Below are 12,736 nucleotides of genomic sequence, written 5' to 3' on the forward strand. Positions count from 1 at the left end.
TGGTTATTACTTTTTACAAATTACAAATTTTCTACTAGGTGCTTTTAAAATCTCTCATAAATTTTTAAGTGAAATATAACTAGAGAAGTACACAAATTGTAGTGTCCGCTTTGATGAATTTTCACAAAGTAAACAGCTGTATAACCAGCACTCAGATTAAGAGACAGACATTATCAGAAACCCCCTTGTGCCCCCTTCCATTTACTATCCTACCCTCAGAGGATAAACATGATCCTGATTTCTAACACCGTAGATTAGTTTGCCCATGTTTGAATTTATTTCTTTTCTTTTTTTTTGCCGAGGAAGATTAGCCCTGAGCTAACATCTGTTGCCAGTCTTCCTCCTTTTTTGCTTGAGGAAGCTTACCCCTGAGCTAACATCTGTGGGTCACCACTACAGCATGGCTGTCGAGTGATGTAGGTCTGCACCCAGGATCTGAACCCATGAACCCAAGCCTGCCAAAGCGAGGCTTGCTGAACTTAACCACTACAACCATGGGGCTCTTGTATTTGAATTTTATGTAAATGGAATCATTTTAGTGCATAGTCATTTGTGCCTGTCTTCTTTCACTCAACATTATATTTATAAAATTCATCTGTACTGTTGCATATATCAGTATTTTGTTTATTCTCGTTGCTGTATGAATGTATCATAATTTATTTCTCCATTCTACTGCCGATGGGTATTTGGATTTTTTCCAGCTTGGGGATATTACAGTAGTACTGCTCTGACATTCTTTTTTTTTTTTTTTAAAGATTTTATTTTTCCGTTTTATCCCCAAAGTCCCCAGTACATAGTTCTATGTTTTTAGTTGTGGGTCTTTCTAGTTGCGGCATGTGGGACGCCGCCTCAGCATGGCCTGATGAGTGGTGCCATGTCTGCGCCCAGGATCTGAACTGGTGAAACCCTGGGCGGCCGAAGTGGAGTGCACGAATTTAACCACTTGGCCACGGGGCTGGCCCTTGACATTCTTGTATACTTATTTTGGTAAATGTGTTTCTGTTGGGTATGTACTTGAATGTGGAATTGCAAAGCCATGGTGTGTGTGTGTGTGTGTGTGTGTGTGTTTCCAAAGGTTGTACCAGTTTGCACTTCTGCCAGCATTGTTAGAGTTCCAGTTGCTCTCTATCTTTGTGAGTACTTGTTAGCATCTGTCTTTTGCATTTTACCCACTTCAGTGGGTGTTTGGTGGTAACACTTCGTGGTTGTAATTTGTACTTCCCTTATGATGAGGAAGAGTTTTAAATGTGGGAGATCCTGGAGCGTGCCTGTGTGTGGATGGGAAAGCTGTAGTAGAGATGGAAAGCAAAAGCTCAGAGGGAATGGGCTGCAGGGTAGACAGACCGATTTGGTTTTGGTGGAATCAGAACACTTTTCTTGTAGCCTACTGTCTTCTTTACTTCTCGAAACATGTAATTCCTTATCAGTTATTTCAAAGAGGCATAGCTAAGTCATATTGATAGGCTTCTCATAGCATTTCCTTTCAAAGCCACTGTAATTGTACTTTAATTCCTTTTTAAGGATAATATACAAGATGAAGCAAAGCCCATTCTGTATTAATGATCCATAATGTGGGATACTTTCCTTTGGGCACTTACAGCATAGACGCTTTCAGCAATTCCAGGAATACGGTAGTGACAGTAGGCAAGCCGCCCTCAATAAACTGGAGGCTATTCTATGAGGCTTGCCACCTAGCCATTTTCTGATTTGCTGTGTCACAAAGGTACTTCTTTGAGGATTGGAGGCATTTTAATTAGGTAATTTTAAAGGATTTTTGTGAAGTCTTATACAGTGGTTTCACTGTAAGTATGTTAGAATTCCAAGATGTTGCTGTTCATGCATCTGTGTAAGGCCTGTTGTTGCAAAAGTACCTTGGCACACCGAGCAGTTAATTAAAATCAGGATTGGATGAGAACCTTGGGGATTGGACTTTACTGTCCTAGATTTTGGTGGTTAGCAAGGTGGTTTTGGCGTTGCATTGCAAACTAGCAGTGGTGGTTTTACTAGAACACTGACATTCTGACCCTTCTACTCCATGGGTCCATTCTGTCCCCTCTTTCCTCCATGGGAAAATCCATGACAACCACTGATCCACTTAAGATTATTTGCCTTGGGCAGGTGAACAAGTGGAGAAGTGATTGTTTTAAAATTACTTAGGATTCTAGGACTTACTAGGGAGAAATCACATTATCTCCCCTCTTGCCTCTAACTGTGGGTGTAGTCAGCCTACCTGGGATAGGTCATTTATCTTTCCCTGTTATTCACACTGTAATTTTCCTGTTCACTAGGACTCAGTCTCCCAAGAAATACCAGCATACTTATCAAGCTGACAAAATCCCATGTGCTGGCTAGCCATTCTTGCCTCATACCACAGGGTTCTTCCACAGGGAATAGTACATTTTCCTGTTTACCCCAGCCCTACATCTCCCATCTTTCTCTCCTTTAGGCAAAGTGCAAGAGGGGAGCCTGGCAGGTTTCTAACAAACTCAGTAGGAGGTCAGTCAGAGACTGTATTTGAGGATTAAATCACTGAATCCGTCTTTTCTGATGAGGGTGAGGGGGATTGGAGAAGGAATTTTCAAGCCCTCAGTGAAGATTTGATAATCATTTTCTTTCAAGATCAGAAGGAGGTTTGCAGATCACAGAGGGAAGTTTTTCAAAGTGGTCAACATTCTTTTTTTTTTTTAATTGATATTTATTGATTTATTTATCTTCTCTTCAAAGCCCCAGTACATAGTTGTATATCCTTGTTATAAGTCCTTCTAGCTCTTTTATGTGGATGCCGCCACAGCATGGCTTGATGAGCAGTGTGTAGGTCCACACCCGGGATCCGAACCGGTGAACCCCAGACCACAGAAGCAGAGTGCACGAACTTAACCACTACGCCACCAGGCTGGCCCCTGGAGAATTCTTCATATGCCCCACAGTTGGTTCCACTTTCAGTCCTTCAGTAACATAATCAGATGCCATGTATGTGTATCTGTTTAGGGCTGAGGAGTGAAAAAATATTCCCAAGAGAAAAGTGTTTAGTTTGTATGGCAGTGTTAACATTATAAACTCTTTCCTTTCATTCCCTGAAATAACCCTGAATATAGTTGTCATTTAGGCCTAGGGCTTTCCAGTTTGGCAAGAGAATACTTTTAACCTACCACATTAGGAAATGTGTCTTTTTGGTATCTAAATATTTGTCAAAAAGATTAACAGCCTAGTCTGCTGACTTTGGTGAACCTGTTCTGTGGGCTGAGCAGGTCTAAGGCAATTTAGCACTGGAGACTCTTTCCACCTAACCCTTTCTATGACCTCTTCCCCACATGTGCATCCCCAGGGTAAGACTCCATTCTCCACTTAAGCATGGAGCCCATGGAATAGCACAGTGGCAAATTTCAAGTCTTCTCACACAGCCAAGTCCTTGTAAGAGAAGCCAGATACTTCAACAGGCTGACAGCTTTTCTTTCAGAGCTGTTCAGAGGAGGCAGCTAAGATTAGAACCAAAGCTGAGAGAATGAAAATAGTGCTGAGGAAGATAGGTTCTCTTGATGCCCAGCTAAGGAAGAGCTTTCTTAGCTCTTGTCTCAGGATGGCCGAGCTGAGCTATCTATAGTGCCTTCCTGGGCCCAAAATCCCCTAGGGGCAAGGACTTTGTTGAAATCCTTTTGGTATTCCCCAGTGCCCAGCATGTAGCTGGTGCTTTCTAAGTGCTTGTTAAAGCACATGGATTTAAACAGTAGACAGCTGGCCCGCTTTCCCATTTTTGCCTACTGATTGTGCCCTACCAAGTGGTCTTACCCATTATGTGACAAAGTCCTTACCTCTTAGGAAACAGTTGTAAGGCATAGATTCCTTGTGTGGAAGAAAAGTTTGTTTTCTTCTTGAGGTTAGATATAGCCGCCCGTTTTTATTTCATTCTTTCACTTTTCTCTGCTAATGCTGTAAAGTTATCTTTGGTTACATCTCTCGTCACCACCATTCCACTCTCTGGTGAAAGGTGACCTTGCTTCTGCCCAGGAGTAGTCCCCCCCGAATCTTATCACATGCTCACTTTTCTTTCTATTCCTGGCCCTTACCCCCATCACGTATTGCCAGCTTCCCTTCTTCCGTAATCTCTTAGTCTTTGGGGGTTTCCTCTGCAGTCTATGAATATGTCTACATTTCTCTTGGTGACCTGGATCCTTTTCAGTTGCCTTCTCTTTTCCCTTCATAGTCAAAAGTTTCCTGAAGAATAATTTATCCTTAGAGTCTGGCACATCCTCACTTCTCATTCGATTTCCAACCTGTGGTTATCACGCAGCCTCTCTCTTCCCAAACTGCTCAGTGAAGAGCACACTCACATTTTCCTAAAATTAGGTCCATCGGGCATTTTGCCTTCCTTATTGTACTCCACCCGCTGGGTCATTTGACAGCATTGATCATTTCTTCTTGAAGCTTAAAACACTCTTCCAGTTCACCCATCTCTGCGTGTTCTTCCGTTCTCTGTTCTGCTTGTTGGTTTTCCTCTGCTTGCCCTTTAGATCAGGTGTCCCCAGGGGTTCTCCCAGGCCATCTTCTCTTTGACTCAGACTGTCTAATCAGTCTTCTGCCCCACTCTAGCTTTACATATTTCCAGTAGGCTGTGGATTCCAAAACCTTTATCTTCAACCAAGACCATCCCCCTGTGTGTATGTATGCACCAGCATGTCCCACAGGTGCAAAACTCAACTCATCACCTTAACCTGCTCCCCATTCACACACAGACACATTCTTCTTCCTGAGGGCTTTATCCCGGTCAGTGATTCCACTGTCTGTCCTGTTGTGTAATTCAGAGACCCTGGGATTCGTCCAAGACTCTGTTTTCTCTCCCCCTTCCCTAGCCTCTTCAGTACATTGACACATTCTGCTAATTCTGTCAAAGATCTGTCCATCCCTTTTGGGGATAAGCTCAGAAAGCTAGATGGTAATTGTGGTGAAATGTCTCGGTTTCCTTTTTCCCTGTGCCTTCCCAGAGAAATTATAGTAAAGTGTTGTTATAATGCTAGTAGCAGCAACTGATGCGGCTGTAGTGCTGCACAGCCTGGAGAAGGTCCCAGGAGGATAGGAAAGTTATGACTTATTAGGGCTGTGACAACAACCACATATAGTAAAGCAGAGCTCAGGAGTCCCATCTTCTGATTCCAGATCCTCTGCTCTTTGTATTCTTACACACTGTCCCAGATGCTGCTCTCAACAGGTGATTTAAAGAACTACAGAATTCCTCTTTCAGAGGGCTACTGCTCTGTTGTTGTCTCCATTCTCTTGCCAACAAAGAACTCGTTTATTTAACTGCTCTTTACTTCCTTATTCCATGTGAACTATTAGTTGCAAGTAAGGCAGACTGGGTCCCTGTCTTCTGGGAACTGTAGAGTTTTCAGGCAAGTAATAGTGAGTCAGAAATGTTTTTCATTTGTAGGAAATGGAACGAATGTGTGGTTAGTTAAGATTTAAATATTGTGTGTGATTCATTCCTTCAATAGTCCTTGTTGAGCCACCTGTCTGCTCGGCACTGTATGACTGTCATGGTCCCTGTTCTCATGGAAGTCCCTGGCAAGTGATGGAGATAGGTGTTAATCGGGCACGTCCACAAAAGTGTATGAATTATGTCACAGGTGTATTGGGGGCAGTGTTGGGAAGCTAAAAAGTCCCTAGAGTAGTTAAGAGGCCTGCGGAAGCTGTGTGAACCAGGAAGTTACTTTCCCTTGCTGGGCTTCTTTCTTTTCCTCCATAAAATGACCAAGGTTGAACTTAATTCCTTCTGGCTTACCACGTCTTTGAACTATGATTTAACAAAGGCACTTTGAATGAGTCGGGAGGCAGAGCAGAAAGTACCATTCTTTTGTGTTAACTGATGATTGAGTAATAACACTAAATGTTTCATGTATTGTCTCTGTAAACAGAGTCAGGCTCAAAATGTCCGTATTGGCTGCGTTGGTCTACTGAGAAAAGCATGCTCGCTCTTTATCACAGCAGCTTGGTATTTTAGTGGATCCTCTTGCAATCTTTAGGCTATTCTGACATTTGAGGGATTGGATCCTCTTCTGTAATCTTAAAAAAATCATCAACCCCCTTGTCCCTGTTCCTGAATTTGATACGTGAAGTGGGAACAATAATCCCAAACTTCTTTTTTTTTTTAATTTTTATTTATTTATTTATTTTTAAGATTTTATTTTTTTTTCCTTTTTCTCCCCAAAGCCCCCCGGTACACAGTTGTATATTCTTCATTGTGGATCCTTCTAGTTTTGGCATGTGGGACGCTACCTCAGCGTGGTTTGATGAGCAGTGCCATGTCCGCGCCCAGGATTCGAACCAACGAAACACTGGGCCGCCTGCAGCGGGGCGTGCGAACTTAACCACTCGGCCACGGGGCCAGCCCCCCAAACTTCTTAGTAAACCCCCAGAGGCACTGATTCAGCAAGGACATGAACACGTGTGAACATCTGCTATCCGCATGGCACTGCCAGGGTACACACAGACACGAAGAAGACGCAGTCCCTGCCCTCAAGGAATTTATGGCTTAGTGGTAGGAGCCAGGGTGAGCATGTATCTGTGCGACAGACTGTTAGAGGGCTGTGATAGAAGTTTATGTAGGATTGGAGGGACAGATGTCAGAGTAATCAGTCCTGCTGGCTGGTGGGAGGGGGCGTCAAGGGGATAGCACGGGATAGAGAAAAGAACGTTAGGTTTGCTTGGAGTCAGAAGACCTGGTTGTCCAGAATCTCCATTCTCTATATATTGGCTGTGTGACCTTGACTTCTTTGAGCCTGGATTGCCTCATCTATATAAAGGAAATAATAAGACCTCCTTCCCATGGTCACGGTGAGTGTGGAATTATACAAGTGTGTGTGATCAAGTTCTATCTGAGCTCTAGGGGTATGAGCTCTAAAGGTCATATTCCTGAATAAAGTGGGTGTTAGGCCACTTGTAATTGCGAAGGCAAAAGATTTTATTTGAAGTTAGATGTCAGATTAATCCCAAATGGGGATCAGCAACCTTTGACAGGTAGCATGCTATCTTGGCAGTCCCTGCTGTCCTGGCAGATCAGGTGTCTATTCTCACTCTTACATGCAACGGCAACTGTGTGCTTAGAGGATGTGGCAAGAAATCCATGACTCAAAAGCATGTCCCCACCTTGACTCTGGCGGCAGGGGTGGGTTGAGTATGCCTGCTCACCTGTGCCCTCAGGAATGGAAACGCAGTAGAGGTGTGTCTTAACTCTGACCTTTTCCCCCTTCCTCCCTTATACCAGATTTTATCATGTGGGCAACCTGCTGCAACTGGTTCTGCCTGGATGGACAGCCTGAGGAGGCCTCACCACCCCAGGGAGCCAGGACGCAGGCCTATTCTAACCCTGGGTACAGCTCCTTCCCTTCCCCAACAGGCTTGGAACCCAGCTGCAAGGCCTGTGGGGCCCACTTCGCAAACACAGCCAGGAAGGTGAGTGTTGACTGCTCTGCAAGCTTTGCTGCTACAGCCTCAGGCCCTCAGACAAACCCCTGACCCTTCTATAATGCCTCCGCCTTGCCTTTGCAATGCTGGTAACCCAGCCCATTCCTTTCACAAAAGTATTAAAGAAAAACTAGCCAAGCAAAAGCCAAGCGTCTCAGCATAGATCTGGAGCCAGCTAGACCTGATTCAGATACCAGCTTTGTCACTTACTAGCTGTATGACCTACCCTTTCTTGAGATTCATTTTCCCCATCTATAAAATGGGGATATAATAGTTGTACCTATCTCACTGTGTTGTGAGACTAAAATGAGATTGGCTACAGAGGGTGCCCAGCAGGATCTTGGAATGTAGCAGGCACTTGATGTTATTTCCTTCATTAGCTGCCATCATAAAAAGCCTGACTGAAGATTAACTTGTCCTTTTTATCGAAAGCAGTGTCAAGGACGTCTCAGGTACATCAAGACCCTGACAAGACAAAGACTGGAGCTTATTTACTGTAGCGATTTCATTTGAAATGCATGGTAGCTGTGTTTTCCAGATTAGCAAGCAGGAGGTAAAATTACTGGCTGGGTAATGGTGCGTGGGTGAGGGCCGTCCCTTTGTTAGTGCCCAGAGGCAGCATGTTCTCTATGGTCAAGCACAGCTGGGGCTGAAGGTGAACCCTGACCTGGAGAAAGAAAGAACTGCCTTCTGCATTATTCTGCAGAATGAGAGGTTTTCAGCCCAGAATGTGATGTTAAAATGGCGATAATGGGAAATTTGAGAGGAAAAAAGACTTTTTAAACCATCTGTTTATATGCCAGCAATTTAGACTTTTTGTTTCATTTAATCCTTGCAATAACTTTGACGTAGGTTGTAGGGTCCCTAAACTTCCAGTTTATATATGAGAAACTAAGGCTTAGAGTTTAACAGTTAAAAAGGAAACTGTACAGATCAAGTTCCTGACAAATGGCATACAAGACATTAAAATACTCATTCTTTTCCCTCTACTAAGGTAGTGCCCCAAGATCACATAGTTATTAAATGACATAGCCACGATTCAAACCCAGGTCTTTGACTCTCAAGCTGTGTCCCAGAAGACATTCAACAAGTCAGTATTTCTGCAGCTTGGAGTGTTGACCACCCACCCTTTGGTGCCTGTAAGATGAGGAAGGCTGGGCGTTTTGCCTGCACTTCACTGTGATGCAGTGAAGGCAGGCCCACTGCAGAGCTTTGTTGTGACTTGCTTGGCTACCCCAGTCACTGTGAGAACTCAACCAGGGAGGCTGCTGCAGGCAGCCAGAGAGCTATGACTCGGTGGGCAGAGGTGCCCCTCCCCACCTTTTACACTTAGACTGAAAGGTTGAGTCCATAGATTGAGACTGGAGGGCAGGTTCGAAGGAACTTGGCACCACATGGCCTCAGTCTTCTCAGTGATGGAAATGGTGGGTGGAGTTAGGATCTGCGAGGAGATGGAAGGAGGGCTGTTGGGTGCTGCCGCATGCCTGGCACTGAGCTTGGCATTTCAAATGCGTTATCTCACTGAATCCTAACAGCAGCCTATGAAATGTGCACTATGATTTGTTCCCATTTTACAGATGAAGAAATTGTTCTTTTTACCTAAGGTAGTAGTTTCAAGGACTCCTCGGGTACATCAGTGTCTGTTGGATAGCCAGAGATCTTGTTGTTTTCATTATTACATGGTGAGAGATGCTAGGAACCACTGCTGGTAGAAGTGGCAAAGTAATTGGCAGGAAGGGAATAGAGGACACCCTTGTTTAAATGAAGCAGTGTGAATCTGTATGAATCTTTTTTTAAAACATCAGTTATACTCTATGGAGTGGAAATGGAGAGAGAAAGAGCAAAGAGTTCAAGGATGGTGATCCAGGCTCGGGGATCAGCATGTCAAGATGTTGAAAGCCTGAGAGAACCTGGGGATCCAGTGAGTTCTTGACATTTCTCAGCCAGCAGAGAGAATGTGAATGAGCAAGGAAACCGCCCCCAGAGAAAGGAGAATGAATGATGGTTAGGTGAGGATGGGAAAATGCTTTATTTTTCTTTATAGTGGTTTTCACCACCTGACGTGAATATGTTTGTGGATTACCTGTCTTCTCAGATGGTACCTAGGAACAGGGATTTTGTCCATTTTGTTCACAGCTTTATCCCCAGCGTCTAGAACAGTGACTGACACGTGGTAGACAGGCAATAAATTTTTTTAAATAAACAAATGAATAAATGGACAGTTGAGAACAATTTGAAAAAGAGGAAGAAGACCAGAGAGTTTCTATTTTCATTACTTTGTGGCTGACAATTCCATGCTGAAGATTTTCTTTGAGGGCCCAGTTCTGTAGCAGCGGTGTGCCAGCAGCTAGAGGTTATAGCTTTGTGGAGATAGAGCTGAGTAGACATAGGTCTTTTCCTCAGGGAGCTTACTTGTCTGGTTAAGCCGACCCACATTTAAAAGAACTAACAACAGTCAGCTGCATAAGTACTAGGAAATCAGGCAGTGTTGGTAAATTGCTAATTTTAGCTGGATGAAGGAAGGTTTATTGATTTGCAAAGCAGTGGCTGAAGTAAAGGCACCAGATATGGGGCAAACGCAAGGTGTATCTGGGAACTGTGAGTGGCCTATTTGGCCAGAGCGCAGAAAACTTTGGAAGTTAGGGTGGAACAAAGTTGGGATCAGGTGGTGAAGGGCCAAGACTGCCACAGTAAGAAGCTTGTAGGGACCAGACAACAGGGAACCATAAGAAAGACTTTGCACAGAGGAATGGTGTGGTCACTCCTGTCTCAGGTAGCAGACATGCTTTGATGGAATGGGGGGAGTGGTCTTAGGAAGTTCTTTCACAGCTGATGAGAAGTCATCAGAGCCTGATCTTGGGTGGTGGCTGAGACTGATTGATGTAGCTACCATTTAGGGAGCAACTGTTCATGCCAGACCCTATGAAGGAGTGGTTGTTAATCCATTTTACGGATGGAAAATATGAGACTCAGAACTAGGTACTTAGCTACTAAGATACATGGGCATGCAGCAGAGGAAGACAGATGAAATGTAGGAGGAGAAGGTCAAACTGAAGATAACAGGATGTTGGCCTGGGTGCCTAGGAGCATGGCAGTGGTTAAAATAAGGAACTGCATTCATTGGAAAATAAACTATGAGTGTCTCCCGTGTGTCAGGCATTGCCTGGGCTAGGAGGGTGAAGGTGAAGAAAGTGATCCTGCTTAAGAAGGGGCTTGCAGTCTGAGAGGAAGATGGGAGCAAACACAGCCACACACAGAGATAAGAAGAAAGCTTCTGTAGCAAGAAGTACTCCTTTTGTAAGGAGAAGAAAAATTCCAATTTGGGTAGTAAAAGATGGTTACTGGTACAGTCATTTCTTGCCACCAAAGTATGAGTTAATTTTATGTAATTCACAATGAATTTTATGAATATTAAGGATGTTTTCTCCTATGAGAGTTTTTCATTTGTAATTTCATGCTTAAGCGGAGCAGCATTCTTATCTTAAGGGTCTGGCATTTAACAGCCTCAGGCTTTTAAAAAGTCTTTTCCAGAAGTGGTTAAATTGAAATGATTACATGGATCCTACTGTCTTTTTTTCTTTTCTTCATTGTGGTCGGTATTTTCTGAATGCTTAGATAACATTAAGGACTTTTAGAGAGAACATAAGATGCAGCCCCTGCCTTCCTAGAGTTTCCAGTCTTGGAAAGAAATGGCAGGCTGTAATTTTGCCACAAGCCAAATATCCCATCTGTATTGGTAATAGCTACATGTGGTTGAGCAGCAGCCCTGACTGTTTTGGAGGGGGTTTGGCACCCAGCCTCGTTAGTTGGACCAGTTCGAGGAGGAAGGATGAGGAGGAGGAGGTTGTGCTTGGAAACATGGAGGAGATACTCAAATCTCAGAGTGGAGAGAGAGGGAGTGGTTCGTAGGTACTGGCAAAAGCTCAGAGATGAGGCAAAGGGGAGAGGGAATAGAAAGTGATGTTACCTTTTTGTGAGAGCCCACCTATGCTAAGGTTTTATATGCATTACCTTATGTGATACTTCAGTGGTCCTTAGAGATAGGCTGACCATCCGACTTTACAGGTGAGGAATAAGATGCTTTGGGAGGTTAACTGTTCTGCACAGGCTCCCTTAGTTAGGAAGTGGTCAGCCAGGACTTCATCCTACTGTTGTCACTCCTCACGCTGCCCTTTTTCCTCCCAGTGGACATAAGAAGGGTGGTGAGGAGGCGGGTGAGAAAGTGGGCCTGGCCTGCACTTGGGAACATGAGTGCGGAGGCAGTAGGAATAAGGGAAGGACAGGGTAGCAAAGGGGAGCAACCCACGTGGCATCCTTGAAGGGCGGTGCCTGCCGAGGTGCCACTGCCAGCCCTTTGATGCTGGGTGTCGGCATGCAGTCTTGGCATTTTTGCAGGCACACTGGCTCCACTAATTCCTCTTTCATACTACCTGTTCCTCTGTTGGTTTGCATCATTTGCTGGAGTTTACACATAGGTGTTTCCCTTTGCTCATTCTGCCCACTTTTGTTGACAGCGTCTTTTTCCTTTTCCTTGTTCTCTCTTGCCTCTGCAAACTGGGATTTTAGCCTCCAGTGCTGTCTCCCTCCGGTAGGGTGTTTCAGATGCCCTGGTGAGCAGGGGGTACAGAGAAGCTGGGTTGCAGTCTTTGAATTCTGATCTTGAATCCAATAAGCCACATACATTTGAAGAAAGAATAGATGGTTGTTTAGATCTGGCTGATTGAGCAACGCGGGGCTTTTTAATTGTGTCGAGCTAGGTCTTGTCATACTGCACTGACTTAAGTAATGTTCCATGTCCAGACCTACAGCTTTATGACATCGAAGCCTCTTCATTTCACTATCAGTCATCCTAAACACATTTCACTTCCCAATAGAAAAGCTTTAGGTATGAATGAACCCACAATACCCCAAAACATCCATTTTGCTCCTGAGTGGCTACTGGTCCCAGAACCGTTATGATGCTAGTGCAGCCAGGCGTCCTTTTATGTCAATCTGTGAACATTTTATTGTCTGGTTATAACTGTGTAGAGTATAAGGGAGCTTGTTATGTGTCCTTTCGCAATGCCTGCTAAGTATTAAGAGTCAAAACTGGATGGTGAACATTATCCCCGTTTCCCTTTACTACATGAATGACACTTAGACAAAACTAAATATAACTCTCTCAGCTATGCAGACTTTTACTTCAACCCCACCCTAGAGTGTCTGTGATTCTGACTATGAGAATCTAAGTCTCTTGGGCATTCTTGTTAGCTTGAAAAGCTTTCTATACTTAGAAAAGAGG

At 44.1% G+C, this 12,736-nt stretch overlaps 1 protein-coding gene across 30 annotated transcripts in view; it reads left to right on the forward strand.

Moving 5' to 3' along the window:
• RFFL (ring finger and FYVE like domain containing E3 ubiquitin protein ligase) overlaps positions 1 to 12,736 on the forward strand; it is a 71,693-nt gene that overhangs the window by 45,787 nt on the left and 13,170 nt on the right. For 28 of the 30 annotated variants that reach the window (XM_070227640.1, XM_023653021.2, XM_070227651.1 and 25 more), the window contains one exon: positions 7,256 to 7,443. In XM_070227640.1, coding sequence (XP_070083741.1) covers positions 7,256 to 7,443 — 188 coding nt within the window. Of the gene's footprint in view, positions 1 to 6,201; positions 6,826 to 7,255; positions 7,444 to 12,736 lie in introns of those variants that run through there. The other 2 variants (XM_070227648.1, XM_070227661.1) reach the window with 1 other exon arrangement.

This window comes from Equus caballus, chromosome 11 (genome assembly GCF_041296265.1).
Source record: "Equus caballus isolate H_3958 breed thoroughbred chromosome 11, TB-T2T, whole genome shotgun sequence".
NCBI classification, from domain to species: Eukaryota; Metazoa; Chordata; class Mammalia; order Perissodactyla; family Equidae; genus Equus; species Equus caballus.